The sequence below is a fragment of the Entelurus aequoreus genome, linkage group LG23 (assembly GCF_033978785.1).
Source record: "Entelurus aequoreus isolate RoL-2023_Sb linkage group LG23, RoL_Eaeq_v1.1, whole genome shotgun sequence".
NCBI classification, from domain to species: domain Eukaryota; kingdom Metazoa; phylum Chordata; class Actinopteri; order Syngnathiformes; family Syngnathidae; genus Entelurus; species Entelurus aequoreus.
The window spans coordinates 24,508,810-24,531,842 of NC_084753.1; the positions used below are offsets into that span (position 1 = coordinate 24,508,810).

Genomic DNA, 23,033 nt, shown 5'->3' on the forward strand with positions numbered 1-23,033 from the left:
GTACTGCTACATATACTACATCATTTACATCCATTAGTGCAGGTACTTCTACATATAATACTACATCATTTACACCCATTAGTGTAAGTACTACTACCTCTACTAATACTTCATCAACACCCATTTGTGTAGGTTTACTACATCTACTACTAGTCACAATTACTACCGTTAGTACATCACCAACAGTCAGTGTACTAGGAGTCATTACTACTACATCATTAACATCTAGGTCCTGTTCTACTGAGGGTTTACGTGCACAATCACGGAAAATCACCCCTGAAGATGATCTGTCTAGGGTACTTATTAATGATGAAAAATTATACCCATCTGCGATTAATCGCAATCATTTTGACTTAACTGTGAAACAATATGAGATTAATCACGATTAATATTTTAATCGTTTGACAGCCCTAATACATACTGTACATACACATACTGATACACATACATACGTTAGTTGAACTCAAAGATCTAAAACTTTTAGTATATAAATGTGGCACTAGGTATATTCCTCTCAAATATTGTTCACAGATGTGTCTAAATCTGTGTTAGTGAGCATTTCACAGGTGTGGCTGATTAAACCACATGATTCTTGCACAGGTGTGCCTTCGGCTGTCCACGCACCACGTAGATCACCTCGACTTGGTCATTTGAAAAGTAGCTCGCTCGCTTGCTGAAAAAGTGTGGGCCCCCCTGGTCTCCATCATGTTTCAATATAGCTGAGAAAAGGAAGAACATATTATATTTGTGGGCTGCATGTAGGGCTGGGCGATTATATGATCTTGATCTCAATTACTTTTGAGTTCGATCACGGTGATCATCTGATAGCATTTTTCTACGATCAAACATGGCGGAAAAGTAGAGATGTCCGATAATGGTTTTTTGCCAATATCCGATATTCCGATATTGTCCAACTCTTAATTACCGATTCCAATATCAACCGATACCGATATATACAGTCGTGGAATTAACATATTATTATGCCTAATTTTGTTGTGATGCCCTGCTGGACGCATTAAACAATGTACCGTATTTTCGGAGTATAAGTCGCTCCAGAGTATAAGTCGCACCGGCCGAAAATGCATAATAAAGAAAGAAAAAAACATATATAAGTTGCACTGGAGTATAAGTCGCATTTTTTGGGGAAATCTATTTGATAAAACCCAACACCAAGAATAGACATTTGAAAGGCAATTTAAAATAAAGAATAGTGAACAACAGGCTGAATAAGTGTACGTTATATGACGCATAAATAACCAACTGAGAACGTGCCTGGTATGTTAACGTAACATATTATGGTAAGAGTCATTCAAATAACTATAACATATAGAACATGCTATACGTTTACCAAACAATCTGTCACTCCTAATCACTAAATCCGATGAAATCTTATACGTCTAGTCTCTTACGTGAATGAGCTAAATAATATTTGATATTTTACGTGTTAATAATTTCACACATAAGTCGCTCCTGAGTATAAGTCGCACCCCCGGCCAAACTATGAAAAAAACTGCGACTTATAGTTCGAAAAATACGGGTAACAAGGTTTTCCAAAATAAATCAACTCAAGTTATGGAAAAAAATGCCAACATGGCACTGCCATATTTATTATTGAAGTCACAAAGTGCATTGTTTTTTTTAACATGCCTCAAAACAGCAGCTTGGAATTTGGGACATGCTCTCCCTGAGAGAGCATGAGGAGGTTGAGGTGGGCGGGGTTTGGTAGGGGGTGGCGGGGCGTGTATATTGTAGCATCCCGGAAGAGTTAGTGCTGCAAGGGGTTCTGGGTATTTGTTCTGTTGTGTTTATGTTGTGTTACGGTGCGGATGTTTTCCCGAAATGTGTTTGTCATTCTTGTTTGGTGTGGCGCATATTTGTAACAGTGTTAAAGTTGTTTATACGGCCACCCTCTGTTTGTCATTCTTGTTTAGTGTGGCGCATATTTGTAACAGTGTTAAAGTTGTTTATACGGCCACCCTCAGTGTGACCTGTATGGCTGTTGACCAAGTATGCTTTGCATTCACTTGTGTGTGTGATTGGGCCGGCACGCAAAGGCAGTGCCTTTAAGATTTATTGGCGCTCTGTATTACTCCCTATGTCCGTGTACCACTCCGTACAGCGGCGTTTTAAAAAGTCATAAATTTTACTTTTTGAAACCGATACCGATCATTTCCGATATTACATTTTAAAGCATTTATCGGCAGCCCGATATTATCGGCAGCCCGATATTATCGGACATCTCTACGGGAAAGTATTTTACAAGTTACCGCAGTAGTAAACAGTAGGGAAGCAACAATGCTTGGTATAATCCTGCACGGAACAATCCACCTTTATTGACTGTGAATGTGTGCGTTTGTGAACGTTTGTGTGAAAGTGTGTCCGTGTGCGACCTCTCGTTCCACCGTTGCAAAAGTCCGTCCCCTCACGACGTACGTAACTAATGTTCAATCAGTGTTGTCTCTCTTCCCCCTTACACAGCTGCAAGTGCAAGTGCTGCCCAGAAGAACAAATACAATAAATATGACTAACACTAGCATTAAAAGGAGCAGCGACTTAAGTGACACACTTTACTTTCCCTATCTGCTGCAGCACACCAGTAATCCTGCCCTGAATGCGGACTTGCAGGCACTCAGAACATACATGTGACTGTATTGGTCCTGACTGGGAGAATCAGCACAACCACTAATTTAATCATAAAAGGCAATTTTATATCTAAATATTTTTAATCAGACTTTGTTTACGTGTCTGCAAAGATTAAACTCCTCTGATATAACATGTACAAAAAAAAACTGCACTTTGTGTTCTTGTTTGCGGATTAAAAAAACAAAACATTTTGTTCCTGTAATCAGTAAACATGTTTGATGTGTTGGTATACATCAGGGATGCCCATTACGTTGATGGCGAGCTAGCGGTCGATCGCAGAGGGTGTGTCAGTCGATCGCCAGATAGGCATTAAAAAATAGACCTAAGAATTAGCGATCAATCTTCACCAAGACGTCACTTTCGTCACTTAATTGACATTCACGGCATCAGAGTGTCTTGTGACATGACGTTGGCTGCTGTGAGCTCATTAAGAAAAAATGACCAACAGGAAGGCGAGAAACACTTTTTATTTCAACAGATGCTCGTGCCGTACCTGCCGTCAGTCAAAACTCTAAAGACTGACTGCACAGTTCCTGTCTTCAATTGTGAAGCAGCTCTTTTATTGAAGAGCTGCTCCATCCTGCCTGCGCTAACAAAATAAGAGTCTCAAAGCTGGCGCGCACAAGCTAGCAAGCTACGGAGTTTTGTCGTCAACGTATTTCTTGTAAAGTGTACAAAAAGGAGTATGGAAGCTGGACAAAAAATATGGCAAAAACCAACCACTTTCATGTGGCATTGGACAGAAAGGACAACTTTTCTTCTCCATTTGAAAGTGTGGTAAATAAATATAAATTATATATATGAATGAGGTTGATCCCCTAGACTTGGTCAATTGAAAAGTAGCTCGCCTGCAGAAAAAGTGGGGGCACCCGTGGTATACATTATTTTAAAAGTACCTCAAACTGCACATTAATGTATTTTCATTCAATATAAGACACTGAATTTGAGTTTTAAAAACTCCAACTTGTTGTTTGTCAAAGCACTGGTGATAAGCACTGATGTACACAAGTCATTAAAGAAAACAATAATTTATCATTTGAAAGTGTTGTTTCGTAAATGTCAACTTGAAGTAAAAGTCTTATAGTATTCAACACACCACTGATACTTTGTTTACTGCAGAATGTTTGTGATGACAAGCAAAAAACAACAACATAACTTTGAGGCAAAAAAGTTGTTCTTTACCCCCACAAAACATACCAAAAAATAAGCAAAACCAAGGCCCTAAAACCAGGTACGGACCGTAGCGTGGGTTACCTGCACTGTTGCACCTCTCGTAAACACAATGATATATATGGACAAAATGACAGTTGTCAGTATATATTACTTCCATCAAACATGGTGGAAATGTTTGTTACATGATACCGAGTAGTAAACAGCAGGGATGCAACAGTGCTCTCTATAATCCTGCACGGGACAATCCGCTTCAATTAAAAAAAATTGTAACATTAAACAAGATCGGATGATACAAAAAAATTAACTGTGATAAATTTGTTTTGTCATATAGCTGCATGTCAACATGACAACACCACATGGAGCACATGCCATAATGTTGACAACATCACAGGTTGGAGACCTTGCCATAATGTTGACAACACCACAGGTTTGAGCACATGCCATAATGTTGACAACACCACAGGTTGGAGCACATGCCATAAATGACTATCTCCATGATGACAGTACAAGCAAAATCCTCACTTTTGCATTTGGTATCAATCGTACATGAAGTCTTAGTAGATCACACACACAACAGCAAACAGTGACATAATAAAATGATACGTAAATGGGGCTTTGTGATTGGCTGAGTAGTAAGTGACAAATTCAGCCCCCAAAAACGACTGCACAAATCACACAAGACTCGACTGGTACATTTAATTTCTACTTTTCTAACTTAGTTTTTTGGAATTTAAAAACGCTTTTATAATATTTTGACATTAGGTTGTTGTGCTCTGTATGTGTCATTTTGTTTTTATGGATGCAATTGATGAAATAACTTGAACAAGAAGCCTTGTGATTGGCACGGCAGAAAGTGGGCGGGGCTTAAGGACTGTTTTAAACTTTGTAATGGTATTAAGTTACTTACCATGTTTTCAATAATAGTTTTATGACTGTTGTATTGGATAAGACAAAAGTAGGCAGGAATTGTAGAGCAGCAATTTGATATTTTGAGTATATTTTGGGTTTTAACTATGTTCCCCAATATAAAATATGCTTTGGATATGTTCCAAATTAAATACCCATTTTACCCGTCAATGTTTGACTTTTGAAGCACACTTATTGGGTGAGCCAAAGGAATCAAAACTTACCTCCTGCCTGAATGTTGCCATTGGATTTTAAACATTATTTGCTACAAAATGAAAGAAAAACCTGACAATATTGCCCAGGGTAAAAAAATGTTCTTTGTCCCACCCTGAGCCAAACAGTGATGAAAACGGCAAACCCTTTGAGATAAAAGCCAAAAAGAACATGCAACAATCGCGACATCACTGTGACATACGCCACGACATCAAAACACTTTCAAGCGCCCGCACTCCTAAGTCAACTTGCAAAGACGCAACTTCACAATTCATACTCACGCTCTGTTAAGATCAACCAAAGATTGCCGTCGGACGAAAGCCTGCAAAAACAAAAAGGGCCTTGTTCTTAGAGCGCAGGAAAAGCGACTTTCCTCTCACAGATGTGAAGTGACAATGTGAGGAGAGTCCAGACAACCCTTTTTGGTCATGCACCCCACCCCAGAATGATTACAGAGACTGATGATGATGATGATGATGATGATAGTGTGGCTGCAGCTGATGGTAATGGTGATGATGATGATGGGGTAATGATAATGGCAATAGCAGAGGCAACAGCACATGATGATGATGATGATGATGATGATGATGATGATGATGAATAGATGCCCTCTCGTGATAGTGTCCTTGATGGTAATGGTGGTACTTTTTTACGACCCTTATATAATAATGGCGTCACATAGCCTTGCTCTTGCTTTCCATGATGAAAGAAGCATGCTGGGAAATAAGAGACGCTGTTTCCATCTCATCATTTCACCCAGAATACACACATCACAAACAAGGTGTGGAAAACTATTCTATGTATTTTGGACACTTGTTTTGCATACTGACCATAAAAAAAAAAACATACGCCATTGTTCTTAGGATTGGAACGGTGCATGTATTCGTAATCTGATTTTTTGTCTGTGTGGTACAGAGGACAGGATGTGTAACTGCCTGGCAACATAGTCTCAACTTAGTTAACAATGCAGCCTTTTTCCCAGCAGCAGTCATGGTCAGTGATATTGCCAAGGAGGAGCAATAGCTTGAAAACCCTCCTCCATATACACACACAATATACAGTACAGGCCAAAAGTTTGGACACACCTTCTCATTCAATGCTTTTTCTTTATTTTAATGACTATTTAAATTATAGATTGTCACAGAAGGCATCAAAACTATGAATGAACACATGTGGAGTTATGTACTTAACAAAAAAAAGGTGAAATAACTGAAAACATGTTTTATATTGTAGTTTCTTCAAAATAGCCACCCTTTGCTCTGATTACTGCTTTGTACACTGTTGGCATTCTCTCCATGAGCTTCAAGCACACCTGTGAAGTGAAAACCATTTCAGGTGACGACCTCTTGAAGCTCATCAAGAGAATGCAAAACATACAAAACATATTTCAGTTATTTGACCTTTTTTTGTTAAGTACATAACTCCACATGTGTTCATTCATAGTTTTGATGCCTTCAGTGACAATCTACTATGTAAATAGTCATGAAAATTAAAAAAACGCATTGAATGAGAAGGTGTGTCCAAACTTTTTGCCTGTACCGTGTGTGTACTTATATAGATATTAAATATTTGTGTAATGTAATTAAATAAGCATCTAAATGATGCTTATACAGAGCATCTATGAGCAGGCAGTTAGGAAAAAAGCTAAGAAAATTATTTCCAGCTCACAACACCCACTCTTCCCTGAATATAGAACCCTGCCATCAGGGAGAAGACTCCGGGTCCCACTATGCAAATCGAACCGCCTTAAATTATCATTTGTCCCAGCCTCCATTAAGCTGACCAACAAGGTGCAATAGAATGTTAATATATAGGTTAGCACTTTTTTTTTTAGCACATAGCACTTTAGAACTAAGCACTTTAGCACATAGCACTTTATCTATGAGCTCTAGTGCAATGCACACTGGCACTTTATCTTTATCTCCATACTGTAGATTTTATGCCTACATCAAAGTGCCACCTATGTCTATCAAGCTCCATGTTCTGATGTTTAAATGTTAGTTGTCTGGTTGTAGTTGTGTCTGCGCTTGTGTTTTTGTTCTGTTGTTTTTGGGTATGTTAAGAAAGCAATGATGCACTGTGCCCAAGACAAATTTCCCCGCGGGGACAATAAAGTTGAACCTTGACCTTGACCTTAAATAAATTTGATATCAAAAGCACTACACTGAATTCATTTTTTAAAATCATTTAGTCCAACTCTGTGTGCTGTCTCAGAGTGATCTGTGATCACATTTACACACCTATGTTTACACGTTATCTGCGATCGCAAAACTTTGAGTCTGCATCTGGAAGTTTGCCAAACATGTAAGCGTTCTCGCTCTCTCACTTGAGTCAACACGCACACTCGGCTGACACTGATGCGTTCAAGGCCACACAGTCGTAAACCCCAACACCACACAAACTAACTGCTATGTCGTTACATAGTAATGGGGTTACATGCAGCCAATCAATATCATCAACACCGTGTTATGTGCGTGGTGCTGTTTTGCAGGTTAGCTTATAGGTTATTTTCTCTTTTGAAAATAACTTCAAATAAACCAATTGTTTTTTGATTTTCAATTTCCTTTTATGTAAAGAAAATTGAAATGCCAAAACATACACTGACTATTGTGGGTTTTTTATCGTTGTATTGAATAAGTATCGAAAATTGTGGAAATTAACAGGTATAATTTTGGGAGAGGACAACCAGCAAAAACATAAGTGACAATGAATATTCATCAGACATCATCATCATTATCACACAATGCATTACCAACATTGAACCTCAACATTGTATTAGCATTTAACAGCATGAAGCCAAACATGTTAAAACAGCATGCAGAAATCACATGTACACGCAAGCATGCACGCACGCACACACACAAAAGTTGAAGTTGTTCAAAAAGAAACTTCTCAGCTGTCATGCACAGCAGACATTTAACAAAATGTTAAGTGCTTACTTTCAATTGTGCCTGTTTCTTTCTAGATAATACTCCTGTGAACCAACGGTTCATGCAACAATGGTTGCTTTGGGTGACATGGCTGTTATTATTCGGCGATAAGAGGTTTGGACTTCAGCAAGTGTTCGCTCAATATAGACAATATACGTCAGGCCTGAGAAATTATTTTGACTCGGGGGGCCAAATTTAGAGAAAAAAATGTGTCTGGGGGCTGGTATATCCATCTATCTATGTATAAATATATTAATACACTAATACAAAAACTCACAATAATGTTTGATAGAAAGCTAAAAACGTTATGACACCGCCTTAAAAAACAGAAAATGTAATTTTTTTTAATGAATGAGACACCCAGAATGTACGTGGAAATAAAGAATGTGGGATTTACAAGAAGGATAAAACACTGAATATTGACAACATATCAACGTCACCCTTTCGATCGACATATTTTGCAATCAAGCGAAACGCAACAAAAATGCAACAAACAGCGAAATATGAACATGAAGGGTAAAAAAAAACCCACTTACAATCTGATATATCATTAAGCTTTAGAACTTTGTTGTAAAAATCTCCTTCCACGTCTGTCCCTGACACCCACATTTTAGGCTGGCCGCTCTGGAAACACTCTGTGGAAACGCTTCCCACCCACACTGCTTGGTGCCTCGTCTGAGCTGCTGTGACGTAGATTACCATAGTAACTAATTAGATTACCATCGTAACTAGTATATCATGCAAAAGCGCAGATTCCAACCATTGAAATACTTTGTATAGTTCAAGACTTACGGTCATTTGAAAACATCACTGCACATCATAATGGCAGCTACAGTTTCCTACTTAAAGATCTAAAAAAATTATTTGGGAAAGTCCGGCGGGCCAGATTGAAGAGCTTAACAGTCTGCCTTACAGTGATACTGGCAGGACTAACAGCTAGCCATCATGCCACATAGAGTCTGGATACGTAAATGTAATTGTTAATTGAAGACTCTATAACGTGAGTACAATCGTTACACTAAAAATATTGCTATATTTTTGTATTTTGTCATCTAATACACATTTCACACTACAAACGATCAAATGTATGATGAGGTCAAGCTGGAATGTGGCTGTGTTTTATGGCCCTGAAAAAAAAATAAAAAAGGGATAGAGCAAAAGGCAACGTGTAATGAGAAAAATGATTAATTGTTAACATTAGCAATTTACAAAAACACTAAAGATTTGCCTTTATTTCAGTACAAATTACACAATGTCACGTTCACACCAACCCCCACCACCTAGGCCCCCATTACTGCAAGTAAATTGCCGACCTCTGGGAAACACTGTGATTGATAACCATGATTTGAATATTCATAAAAATAATCATGATTACTATTTTGGCCATAATCGCACAACCCTACTCAGAAGTGTGAGAAAACAAACTGTGACTATAGTATGCTGTCCATTACAGACTTGGCTCAAGCCCTCCTACCCAGCAGCAGCAGAATCCAGCCTGCAGCGCCAAAGTGATCACAACAACATATCACTTGATCAAGCCTTTTCTAACATTTCACGCTACAAAATAAGTACAAGTGTGCATTACTTGTGCTGATATCGTATCAGATTGCTAACAGTCAATAGGCAATATCGGTAACATATTGGAACACCCCCACCCCTCCATCAGTGCTTCTCAATTATTTTCTGGTACGCCTCACCCCCTTAGGACAAAGAAACCTTTTCAACTCATTTGTCTAAAAAATTGTTGTAAGTACACCTCTGCCTAACATTGTATCCTTATTACCATTAAAGAAATACAGATCAACTTTCAAAGAATCATTTAATCAACATTATTTTTAGTTTAACAGAAACATTTTTAAGTGCATCAACTTTCCTGAAATAAAAATATAAACATCTTTAATTAAACTATTTAAAAAAATGTCACCAGCCTAGAAACCTAGGAGGAAGTCAGGATGCATGTCTACTATTAGCACGTTTTGCCATGCACAGCTTTTCGGAGCAGGGTTTGAAGCATGATACAGATATAGAATGTTCCCTGGGGGTCACACGCCCACCTCCCTCCCGGCATCGCACTGCGCACCTCCAGGGGGCCCCGCCCCACTATTTGAGAGGGACTGCCCTAGGTGCAGTTAATGATGTCTCCATGTGATTTACCGTATTTTCTGGACCATAGGGCACACCGGATTATAAGGCGCACTGCCGATGAGCGGGTTTATTCAGGCCTTTTTTCATATAAATGGCGCACCAGATTATAAGGCGCATTAAAGGGGTCATATTATTATTATTTTTTCTAAATGTGAAACACTTCCTTGTGGTCTACATAACATGTAATGGTGGTTCTTTGGTCAAAATGTTGCATAGATTATGTTTTACAGATCATCTTCAAGTCGCTTTCTGACAGTTGCTTTAGGATGCGCCGTTTTGTGGGCCGTCTTATTTACGTGGCTCACCTTCGACAGAGTCTTCTCCCCGTCATCTTTGTTGTAGCGGTGTAGCGTGCAAGGACGGGAGTGGAAGAAGTGTCAAAAGATGGAGCTAACTGTTTTAATGACATTCAGACTTTACTTCACGGAGCAGCATCTTCTCATCCGGAAACAACAACAAGGCCGTGTCCCGTGAAAAACCGTCCGACCGGAACTCTCTAATAACTAAAGGTACTTGGGTGAATAATGTAACATACACAGGTATGTTTTAGCGCTTTCATGGCGAGTTTACTGACAGATATAAGTAAGAACTTTACACTACTTTATATTAGAAATGGCAAAAGCGGAGGATGAATGTCCCATAACAAGAAGATAGAGAAAAAGAAGAAGCCTATTGATTACGTAGTTGGCACGGACTACAAAGGCGAACGTGCGCAATTTTTCATGATTTATGAAGATCCCAAATACAGATCAGAAGGTAAGAAAAGTTGCTTTTGCTTAATATTGCGAAACAAAACGCCAGATAATATGTCTTACCTTATACACACACCATAATAATACTCAAATGTTTAATGCACCGACAATCCACCAAACGGAGCGGCTTCATAGCTTACCAAAGTCGTACTAAAACATTTTGATAGATTTTTGAGCGCCGTGTGTAATGTTCTATATTTTCAATGGAACATATAAAATGTTGGTGTTGTTTACTTGAGTGATATTGCCATCATACCTCTTACCACGTATCTCATGTGTGACTACCATCTACTGGCCACACCTGTCATTACACCTTGTACCAAATAAAATTGTTTTGAGGTCGGTGAGCAAAACCAGAATTATTCCGTAAATTAAGTGTAGTAGGTTGTTAGGCGCATTAATTTTAAGTGCGCCTTATAGTCCGTAAAATACGGTAATACTTGTATTTCTGACTACGGTAGCTGTAATGGGCCAACAATCCATCAAGTGGTGCGGCTTCAAAGTCATACTAAAACATTTTGACAGATTTTTGAGTGCTGTGTGTAATGTTCTATATTCCCAATGGAACATTTAAAGTTTTGGTGTTGTTTACTGCCATCATATTGCAGTCTACACGTATCTATCTCTTATGTATGACTGCAATCTACTGGTCACACTTATCATTACACCATGTACCAAATAAAATTGCTTTGAAGTCAATGAGCACAACCAGAATTATGACGTACATTAGGCGCACCGGGTTATAAGGCGCACTGTCGACTTTTGAGAAAATAAAATAATTTTAAGTGCGCCTTATAGTCCGAAAAATACGGTACATACACTGACACACACACTTACACACAAACAAGAAAGTTTTGCGACGTTAAAACCAACCTGAAAACCTTTCCAAGCCTAGAAATTTGTTGTCAGGATAAGGATCAGCAAAGTGAAGCCCGTGTTCCAGAAGGAAGTCTGTTTCAAAGGCGAGGTTTCCTGGAATTTTGGCGGCTACAACATCTTTAGAATCCGCTGCCACGAGATTATGAAGGTTAGCTGCTGCTATTAATTGTTTAGGTCTTTACAATATAATAATCATCAAGCAAATCTTTATGACTGACTTACACTTGACTGCTTGTGGATTCAGCTGTTTTTTTCTTGGCATCTTCCAGTCAGCCTCTCATTTGTAACGTCTTCCTGCAGACCTCCACGACCATTAGATCAGCGTAGGGATTTTCTCGCAATTCTGTCAAAGAAAATGAATGTGAGAGAGGCGTAAGCATCACCATATGGCGGAACATCGAATGTCCAAACTTCTCTCCACAGGGGGCCACCGGCTGAGATTAGGGATGCAACGATTAATCTGTTTTACTATTAACCTTGATTAAAAACATTGCTGTAATTTATTCGCAAAGGCTCCACTACACCGTCTGTTTCAGTCCTCCTTACTCGCTATAAACAGACATTATGATGGTACATTATTTTCGGCACAACCTGCACACAACAAAAGTGCAAGGTGTCCAAACTATGGCACACAGGCCAAGTGCGGCCCACCGGCGTCTTAGGTGTGCAGCCCGTGAGACATCACAAGCTTTACAAAAAGATTGGGCCGTGGCGTGTTCCTGCCTAAATTTAGTTCCCTGTAAATCAATAAATAAATATGGAGTGATGTTTACGCCCTCTTGTGGGTGAAGTTAGGAATGATAGTCAATGAAGAGTTTCATTTGGAAGGGACTCGAGCACACCATCAATTTATATGACCCAATCCAAACAACTTCTCCCACTCATGGTATACATTACTTATAACCAACAAATAAAGACAACATGCGGTCGCACATAACACTCCACCTGCTCATTGAACTTTGTGGACATTATAAAACAACTTTAAATTACTATATATCATTTAAAATTACAAATATGTAAATTCACTACAGTGCATTATGGGTGATTTGCAAAACACTCTCTCCACACTTCCCCATTGTTGGTGCATTTCAGTGGCTTGATATTTCTGATTACAAAACCTTAAAGGAGGTTGTCAGGGAAGTAAACAAGGTATGTGTCGAACTTTCACATACTCTTAATATTCGATATTTTATCGTTTCTACTTCATATTGCATTGTCGTCACCGTCTGATGTGGCGGAAGAAGTAGTTTAAGTTATGTTCAGATAGGGGTGTAACGGTACGTGTATTTGTATTGAACCGTTTCGGTATGGGGGTTTTGGTTCGGTTCGGAGGTGTACCGAACGAGTTTCCACATGGACATATTAAGTAGCATACCGCACGTTGCTAGCAGCGACCGGGCTACGATAGACTGACCATACGTCCTCTTTTCACCGGACATGTCCTCTTTTGCGGGGCTGTCCGGGCGGAGTTTTTTAAATGCCTCAAATGTCCGGCATTTTGAGTTAGGGTTGCGTGTATTTTCTATTTACGTTCAGGGTTAAGAAGGGGTTAAAAACAAAACAAATTGTGCGCGCAGCAGCATTCGTGAGGGAGGGGCAGAGACAGAGTGAGTGAGAGAGTTATGATAAACGCGCATGCGTCGCCAGGCTCTGCTTTTTATCGATAGATTTATCAGATTTAATTTTTTATTATCTATAGCAGGGGTGTCAAAAGTGTGCCCCGGAGGCCATTTGCAGCCCACAGCTAATGTTTTAAAGGCCCATGGCACATTCTAAAATAACTATTAAAATAAACAAAAACATAACAAAAGTGAAATAAAGAAGCTTAAAGGCCTACTGAAACCCACTACTACCGACCACGCAGTCTGATCAATGATGAAATCTTAACATTGCAACACATGCCAATACGGCCGGGTTAGATTAGTAAAGTGCAATTTTAAATTTCCCGCGAAATCCATCTTCAACCGCTTATCCGGAATCGGGTCGCGGGGACAACAGCTCCAGCAGGGATCCCCAGACTTCCCTCTCCAGAGCAACATTTGCGACTTCCTCCTGGGGAATCCCGAAGCGTTCCCAGGTCAGAGAGGAGATATAATTCCCCCATCTGGTCCTTGGCCTGCCGCGGGGTCTCCTCCCAGTGGGACGTGCAACGAGGACCTCCCTAGGGAGACGCTCGTGAGGCATCCGCACGAGATGCCCGAACCACCTAAGCTGGCTCCTTTCCAAGCGAAGGAGCAGCGGCTCTACTCCGAGTCTCTCTCGGGTGACTGAACTTCTCACCCTATCTCTAAGGGAGATGCCAGCCACCCTTCTGAGGAAACTCATTTCGGCCGCTTGTATCCGCGAACTTATTCTTTCGGTCATTACCCACACTTCATGACCATAGGTGAGAGTAGGAATGTAGATAGCTCGGTAGACCGAGAGCTTTGCCTTCTGGCTCAGCTCCCGTTTCGTCACAACAGTGCGGCAGAGAGACTGCAATACTGCCCCAGCTGCTCCGATTCTCCGGCTGATTTCCTTCTCCATCTTTCCCTCACTCGTGAACAAGACCCCGAGATACTTAAACTCCTCCACCTGGGACAGAGTCTCGTCCCCTACCCGGACTGTACAAACCATCGGTTTCCTGCTGAGAACCATGGCCTCAGATTTGGAGATGCTGATCCTCATTCCAGCCGCTGAACACTCGGCTGCGAACCGATCCAGTGAGAGCTGAAGGTCACGAACCGAAGGTGCCATCAGGACCACATCATCTGCAAACAGCAGTGACGCAACCCTTAGCCCCCCGAGACGTATACCCTCTCCGCCATGGCCACGACTCCGCCTAGAAATCCTGTCCATGAAAATCACAAACAGGATAGGTGACAGAGCGCAGCCCTGGCGGAGAACAACCCCCACTGGAAACGGATCAGACTTATATCCAAGCACCCGGACACATCTCTCGCTTTGGTTGTACAGAGATTGGATGGCCCTCAGCAGGGTTCCCCTCACTCCGTACTCCCTCAGCAGCTCCCACAAGATCTCCCGGGGGACCCGGTCATACGCCTTCTCCAAATCCACAAAGCACATGTAGACTGGATAGGCATACTCCCAGGCCTTCTCCAGGATTCCAGCAAGAGTAAAGAGTTGGTCAGTTGTTCCACGACCAGGACGGAATCCACATTGCTCCTCTTGAATCTGAGGCGTATCAACCAAGACAGCCCATCAACACCCAGAGCCTTCAGCATTTCTGGACGGATCTCGTCAAACCCCGGAGCTTTGCCACTGTGGAGTTGTCTAACTACCTCAGTGACTTCACTCCGAGAGATCGACGTCGATCCCCCATCATCCTCAGGCCCTGCTCCTATCAGGGAGGGTGTGTCTGATGTATTTGGGTTCAGGAGTTCCTCAAAGTGCTCTTTCCAACGCCCTACGACTTCCTCACTTGAAGTCAGCAAAGTCCCATCCTTGCCGTACACAGCTTGGATGGTTCCCTGCTTCCCCCTCCTGAGGTGCCGTATGGTCTTCCAGAACAGCTTTGGTGCCGCCCGATAGTCCTTCTCCATGGATTCCCCGAACTGCTCCCACACCCTATGCTTAGCCTCGTCCACAGCCACGGCGAAATATCCTGCTGAAAATGTCTCGGTATGATGACGTTTGCGCGTGACGTCACGGATTGTAGCGGACATTTTGGGACAGCATTGTGGCCAGCTATTAAGTCGTCTGTTTTCATCGCAAAATTCCACAGTATTCTGGACATCTGTGTTGGTGAATCTTTTGCAATTTGTTTAATGAACAATGAAGACAGCAAAGAAGAAAGCTGTAGGTGGGAAGCGGTGTATTAGCGGCCGGCTGCAGCAACACAAACACTTAGCGGCTACGTCGTAGCCGGTGTTTCATTGTTTACATTCCCGAACGATGACAGTCAAGCTTTACCATTGGCCTGGGACAAGCTTTACCATTGGCCTAGGACAACAGAGACTCTTACCAGGAGAACTTTGAGTTGGATCCGCATGCTTGTGGAGATGGGACAACAGAGACTCTTACCAGGAGGACTTTATGAGTTGGATACGTGCTACCGTGAGAACGCAGCTGCGGCTTCCAAACATTTGATCGCTTGCCCGTACGTGCGTGCCGCTGTGTGCATGTCACGTACGTAACTTTGGGGAAATATATGTGCTGTATGAACTTTGCGGAGATGAACAGTACTTTGGGCTGTGGGATTGAGTGTGTTGTGCGGGTGTTTGATTTGTATTGGCGGGTTATATGGACGGGAGGGGGGAGGTGTTTGCTATGCTGGATTAATTTGTGGCATATTAAATATAAGCCTGGTTGTGTTGTGGCTAATACATCGTGGCCGGTTAGCTCAGTTGGTTAGAGCGGAGTATATATATGTCTTGTGTTTATTTACTGTTTTAGTCATTCCCAGCTGAATATCAGGTCCCACCCGCCTTTCACAGCATCTTCCCTATCTGAATCGCTTCCATTGCCCTCTAGTCCTTCACTCTCACTTTCCTCATCCACGAATCTTTCATCTTTGCTCAAATTAATGGGGTAATCGTCGCTTTCTGGGTCCGAATCGCTCTCGCTGCTTGTGGCCATGATTGTAAACAATGTGCAGATGTGAGGAGCTCCACAACCTGTGACGTCACGCTACTTCCCGTACAGGCAAGGCTTTTTTATCAGCGACCAAAAGTTGCGAACTTTATCGTCGATGTTCTCTACTAAATCCTTTTTGCAAAAATATGGCAATATCGCAAAATTATCAAGTATGACACATAGAATGGATCTGCTATCCCCGTTTAAATAAGAAAATCTCATTTCAGTAGGCCTTTAAAGGTGAAATGTAATTCAAAAAAAGTTGCAATGTTGACTAATAAAACAAAGCTGGGTTTTTTTTCTTTTAAACTGTCATTGCTCAAAACATAATATTGAATCAAAATCAATGTTATTATGAATTATTGACCTATCCAAGGTTCAGTTTACTTCATATCAAATATTCCACTTAGAAAAATATTTTTGGTGGAACATTTTGCATATTTTGTGTGTTTGCCATTAAATACATAGTTTTGTTTGACAAAAAAGGGCGGAAAACAAACAAACAAAAAAACAACATAAAAAACTAAAACATTTTAAAATGAGGAATAGATCTGAAGTTGATGTAGACTCCAGAGATGTAAGGGTTAAATATAAAATGTATGTATGCCCTGGCACACCATTATCATCATTTAATGACCGAAGCAAAACACTTTTTACACTTTTATACCGAAATAAATACACCTACAACTTATTAAATGAAAGTATAGAAAAAAATATCAGCAGCGGTAAAGTTTAGATCTATGAAGGAAAGAAGAAAGTGAATGAATGTTTATAACTGAATACATTTACATATGTATACACATTTTTTTTCTTTTTTTATTATTTTTTTTAATGAATTAAGTAACATTTATGACAACCTTTTTCCAAAACACAATATAGAATGTGAGATATAACAGGATAATGCATACGTTTATAATTTTTTGGGTTACCCACATATGCGGTCCTCTCCAAGGTTTCTCATAGTCATTCACATTGACGTCCCACTGGGGTGAGTTTTCCTTGCCCGTATGTGGGCTCTGTACCGAGGATGTCGTTGTGGCTTGTACAGCCCTTTGAGACACTTGTGATTTAGGGCTATATAAATAAACATTGATTGATTGATTGATTGAAAACGCTTACAAAAAAGTGGGACCCCAAAAATTTACTGTGGGACCCCATTTTGAAAATTCCTAGCGCCAACACTGCTGTCAACCGAGGAGAAAAAATGCTTTATTTAAATAAAGATATTCTTTATAAAGCAAGTTCGAGTATCGTTGGCAAATTTTCACCTAGTGCTGCCCGCCTTGGCACGCATATATGTGTCCTCTTTTTGGGATTTCAGAATATGGTCAGCCTAGGCTACGACAACATGTAAAAGGCAGAGCTGGAAGACCCTCTTGCCTCGTTAACATCTCCCGTTTGGGAACACTTCGGCTTCGCGGTGCGATACAACAATGGAGGACGAGAGGCGAACAAAACGAAAGTGGTTTGCCGACATTGTTCAGCAGCAGTAGGGTATGCTTCTGCGGTGGATTGTCCAAAGCTTAAACAGCAACAAAAGTGAATTTAGTACAAAAGTTTATTTACTCATAGTCAATAGTGCATAAGTTGGATTGTTTTGTCCCTGCAAACAAACAGTCGTCCTCCGGAGGACACACAAAAAGCAGTCTCTCTCAAGTCCTGGTCTCCTGGCCATTTTTATCTGTTTCTTCGTGCGTCAATCTGTTTCCCTCGTGCGTCACGGTCTGGTTGTTTTGACCTGTCTGTTCCATAACAAACTCAAATCCCAATCCCACAATCAAAACATCTTGTAGACAGGCTGGCACGACTTCATATTCAACTTTGTCCCACACCCGGTCCATTCAATGGCACAGAATAGAAGAGAAATGAAATGAGCGTACATTCTTGACAGACATGAAATATAGTTCAAAGGTCAGAAATTCTACTACACACGTCAAACATGCTAACCCATTTGAAGCAGCACCACTCCCAAGTGAACATCGCTTCAACGAAAAGAAAGACGGGCGTCGTGCAAACACTGCATTCAAGCAGCCTCTCCTCGGCGAGTCAGGCAGGGCTAAAGCAATAACAAATGCCGTTGGTGTTTTTATAGCAGCAGATTTAAAACCATATTGCATTAAAAACTAGGTTTTGACCCACTTCTATGTTGGAAGAACAATGAGCCCATATATCCTCTTACTGCCATGTTAGCCAGACACTACCTCGCCATACCTGCTACCAGGGGCGCCGAAAAGGGGGGGTAAAGGAGACAGATTCTAGGGGCCCATGATGGAGGGGGGCCCAGAGAGGCCCCTAATGATGATGAAATTATAATACAGGGGGCCCTGTAAAGATTCTTTTCATGGGGCCCAAAATCCCTAGCGGCGCCCCTGCCTGGGGGGGGGGGGCAATCGACCCTGGCAATCGACCCTGTGTGTAAATGTATGTTATTGTTATGCTTAGCATTCATGACTGCCTGCTGTTGCACTGATCAGCCAAGTGGTGGCTCACATCCATCACACATAGAGCTATTTCTATTTTTGGGCAGAATTATTATAGTGTTCCCAATGTTAAAAGGATTAAGCCATTGTTTACAAATTTGGTAAACAAATAACCAAAAAATGTATATATATATATTTTTTTTACTGTACCGAAAATGAACCGAACCATGACCGCTAAACCGAGGTACATACCGAACCAAAATTTTTGTGTACCGTTAAACTCCTATGTTCAGATAGTTATAATTTGCCATAGAACTGTTTTCTTGCAATAGTTGGTGTGCTTCATATCAAGTGTTTTTATGTAACAACCAGAATGTCATAAATGGAAAGCACAACAATATATTGTCTGGAAAAGGAACTGTTAGCATCTCTGCAAAGCTAAAATCGTTAACTTTTGCAGTATTTGCAGCTGTCATTATCAACATATACAGTACTAGTACTGTATCTACACAAAGTTGTGAAAAACAGAGCGCAGACAGAGCGATTGTCTAAAAAGAAAGAAGGCGATTATGACTTGTAAGCGTCAAACAGAATTTGTTATGGTTATTAGAGGTGGGGGAAATCGATTTTTAGATGCATGGCGATTCGGACATGGACGATTATAAAATCGATTAGTAAACGTCAATAAACAATAATGTATTTAGTTATTGTAAATAAAGTAATGCAGACGGTTCTAAAATTTGGCGGACTGCAGCGGGCCACCTCCCTGAGAGATCAGACCATGTGCTTTATTTTAGGGCACTTATGTTTCAGTTTTGCATAATTGTAATAGGAGTTAATTTAACTTTCTATTTAAAAATTCACTGTTTTTAAAAGTTGCAAGTGATAAACACTTATTTAGTGAAACAAAAAGAAATGTAAAACTGCATCAATATACATAAATTAAAGATGCATCAACAACAATTTTTAATCAAATTGCTCCTGAATCGTAATCGAATTGTGAGGTGCTCAAAGATTCCCACTTCTTATTTTGCACATGCATACAATTACAACATGATACATCACAATTTCCAGTTTTTCCTTTGAACTTGTTCGAAAAGGAGTAGGAAGAACGAGATCTTATTTATCCTACCCCTTTTCCATTACATAGCAATTGCTAACACTTTTGTTTACTTCCTGTACTCAATTTATTTACAAGATACTCCATAAATAATAACATTAAAATAAATAATAAACAGTGAAATAAGTTGTATTTCATATAGTGATATGAATAAGATTATCAATAAGTTCGGAATGTTTTTCATGGTTCTTCTTCTTTTTACTTGCAAACACTGAGTTTGAATGGTTTCTTAAACTGGATCATTTCAGTAGTTTGATTTATTTACTTAATCCATTCCATAATTTAATTCCACATACTGAAACTAAAAGGTGGTCGTGCATACAAATGTTTTAAGTTACATTTTTCTCTGAGGTTGTATTTTTCCTCTTTTGTTGAGAAGAATTATTGTACATTCTTAGGGAGCAGTTTGCTTTGTGCATAATTTTAGCTGTTTGCAAATTCACTATATTGTGAAATTTCAGTATTTTCCATTCAATAAATAAAGGGTTTGAATGTTCTCTATATCCAACATTATGTAATATTCTAACTGATCGTTTTTGTAACATGGTTAATGAATTAAGTGTACTTTTGTAGTTATTTCCCCATATTTCTGCACAATAACTCAAGATATGATAATACTCATGAGCAGTAAAGAATATGAAGTGATTTTTAGTCCATTTTCTACCGCTTCTATTTAGCTTTATTCATTATTGATGTTCAGTATTTCTTGCCACTTTATATGGTATATATTTTATATGAGATTGCCAGTTCATTTTATCATCAATCATTACGCATAGAAATTGGATTTAATTTAGTCTTTCAATGTCTATTTCATTTTTTGTATTTGACTTTCTCTTCTACTGTTACCAAATAGCATTATTTTAGTTTTACTGAGATTCTGTTTTTGTCAAACCATTTCTTTAATGTATTCATTTCTTCTGTTATTATGGAAAAAGCTGTCAGCTTAGTTGCCAGAATTTTACTATTAAATAGGTTTTTACAACATTAAATTGTTAATGGAAAAACAGTACTTTTTTTATTTTTATTCTGGCAACTTAGCTGCCAGTTTTTCTACCGTAAAAACAAATGTATCGTTTTTCCATCTACAGTAATACACCGTTAAAAATAACAACCGTAGATTTTAGAGTCAAAAACTGGCAGCTCAGCCAACAGAATTGTAATGCAAAAAACAGTAGTAGTTTTTTTCAAATTTACAGTAATATGCTGTAAAGACCAACGTAAAATGTATTGTCATTTTTAATAATTTGATGGATAGTTTGCTGTAAAGTTAAGTATTTTTATTTAGACATTTAGATCTCTGAGCTGCCACCACGTGGTAGAGGAGTTTTCGTGTCCTAACGATCCGAGTAGCTATGTTGTCCAGTAGGGTCTCCCAAAACAAACAGGTCTTAGGTGAGGGATCAGACAAAGAGCAGCTCGAAGACTTCTATTGGACTACAAAAACAGAGACTTCAATTTCCCTCTCCCGGACACGGTTCAGGCCAGGAGCCAGGCCCGGAGTTGGGGCACGATGGCGAGCGCCTGTCCCCTTGGGGCCTGGCCGGGCACAGCCCGAAGAGGCAACATGGGTCCCCCCTCCAATGGGCTCGCCACTCATGGCAGGGGCCATAGAGGTCGGGTGCGTTGTGAGCTGGGTGGCAGCTGAAGGCAGGGCACTTGGCGGTCCGATCCTTGGCTACATAAACTAGCTCTTGGGACGTGGAATGTCACCTCGCTGGAGGGGAAGGAGCCTGAGCTAGTGCGCGAGGTGGAGAAGTTCCGGCTGGTTATAGTCGGACTCACTTCGACACACAGCAAGGGCTCTGGAACCAGTTCTCTCGAGAGGGGCTGGACTCTCTTCCACACTGGCGTTGCACGCAGTGAGAGGCGACGGGCTGGGGTAGCAATTCTTGTTGCCCCCCCCCCGGCTCAAAGCCTGCACGTTGGAGTTCAATCCGGTGGACGAGAGGGTAGCTTCCCTCCGCCTTCGGGTGGGGGATACAGGTCCTGACTGTTGTTTGTGCTTACGCACCAAACGGCAGTTCAGAGTACCCACCCTTTTTGGATACACTCGAGGGAGTACTGGAAAGCGCTCCCCCGGGTGATTCCCTTGTCCTACTGGGGGACTTCAACGCTCATTTTGGCAGCGACAGTGAAACCTGGAGAGGCGTGATTGGGAAGAATGGCTGCCCGGATCTGAACCCGAGTGGTGTTTTGTTATTGGACTTTTGTGCTCGTCACAGATTGTCCATAAACACCATGTTCAAACATAAGGGTGTCCATATATGCACTTGGCACCAGGACAACCTAGGCCGCAGTTCCATGATCGACTTTGTAGTTGTGTCATCGGATTTGCGGCCTCATATTTTGGACACTCGGGTGAAGAGATGGGCGGTGCTTTCTACCGATCACCACCTGGTGGTGAGTTGGCTGCCGGACAGACCTGGCAGGCCCAAACGCATTGTGAGGGTCTGCTGGGAACGTCTAGCAGAGTCTCCTGTCAGAGAGAGTTTCAATTCCCACCTCCAGAAGAACTTTGAACATGTCCACTCGGACATTGAGTCCGAGTGGACCATGTTCCGCACCTCTATTGTCGAGGCGGCTGATTGGAGCTGTGGCCGCTAGGTAGTTGGTGCCTGTCGTGGCGGTAATCCTAGAACCCGTTGGTGGACACCAGCGGTGAGGAATGCCGTCAAGCTGAAAAAAAGAGTCCTATCGGGTTCTTTTGGCTCATAGGACTCCAGAGGCAACGGACAGGTACCGACAGGCCAAGCGGTGTGCGGCTTCAGCGGTCGCGGAGGCAAAAACTCTGACATGTTCGGAAAAGCCATGAAAAACGACTTCCGGACGGCTTCGAAGCGATTCTGGACCACCACCCGCCGCCTCAGGAAGGGGAAGCAGTGCACTGTCAACACCGTGTATGGTGAGGATGGTGTTCTGCTGACCTCGACTGCGGATGTTGTGAATTGGTGGAGGGAATACTTCGAAGACCTCTTCAATCCCACCAACACGTATTCCTATGAGGAAGCAGTGCCTGGGGAATCTGTGGTGGGCTCTCCTATTTCTGGGGCTGAGGTTGCTGAGGTAGTTAAAAAGCTCCTCGGTGGCAAGGCCCCGGTGGTGGATGAGATCCGCCCAGAGTTCCTTAAGGCTCTGGATGCTGTGGGGCTGTCTTGGTTGACAAGACTCTGCAGCATCGCGTGGACATCGAGGGCGGTACCTCTGGATTGACAGACCGGGGTGGTGGTTCCTCTCTTTAAGAAGGGGAACCGGAGGGTGTGTTCCAACTATCGTAGGA

At 41.2% G+C, this 23,033-nt stretch overlaps 2 protein-coding genes across 4 annotated transcripts in view; one reads left to right on the forward strand and one right to left on the reverse strand.

The window, feature by feature from the left end:
- Nucleotides 1–23,033, forward strand: part of si:ch211-278j3.3 (E3 ubiquitin-protein ligase RNF19B) — a 96,697-nt gene that overhangs the window by 26,066 nt on the left and 47,598 nt on the right. The gene's annotated exons all lie outside the window — the stretch shown is intronic.
- znf513a (zinc finger protein 513a) overlaps nt 1–23,033 on the reverse strand; it is a 40,276-nt gene that overhangs the window by 12,380 nt on the left and 4,863 nt on the right. Inside the window, exons 2-3 of one of the 2 annotated variants that reach the window (XM_062035007.1) lie at nt 11,864–11,984; nt 11,636–11,770 (exon numbers count right to left, since the gene is read on the reverse strand). In XM_062035007.1, coding sequence (XP_061890991.1) covers nt 11,636–11,770; nt 11,864–11,903 — 175 coding nt within the window. In that variant the 5' untranslated portion in view covers nt 11,904–11,984. Of the gene's footprint in view, nt 1–5,216; nt 5,258–11,635; nt 11,771–11,863; nt 11,985–23,033 lie in introns of those variants that run through there. The other variant, XM_062035008.1, reaches the window with a different exon arrangement.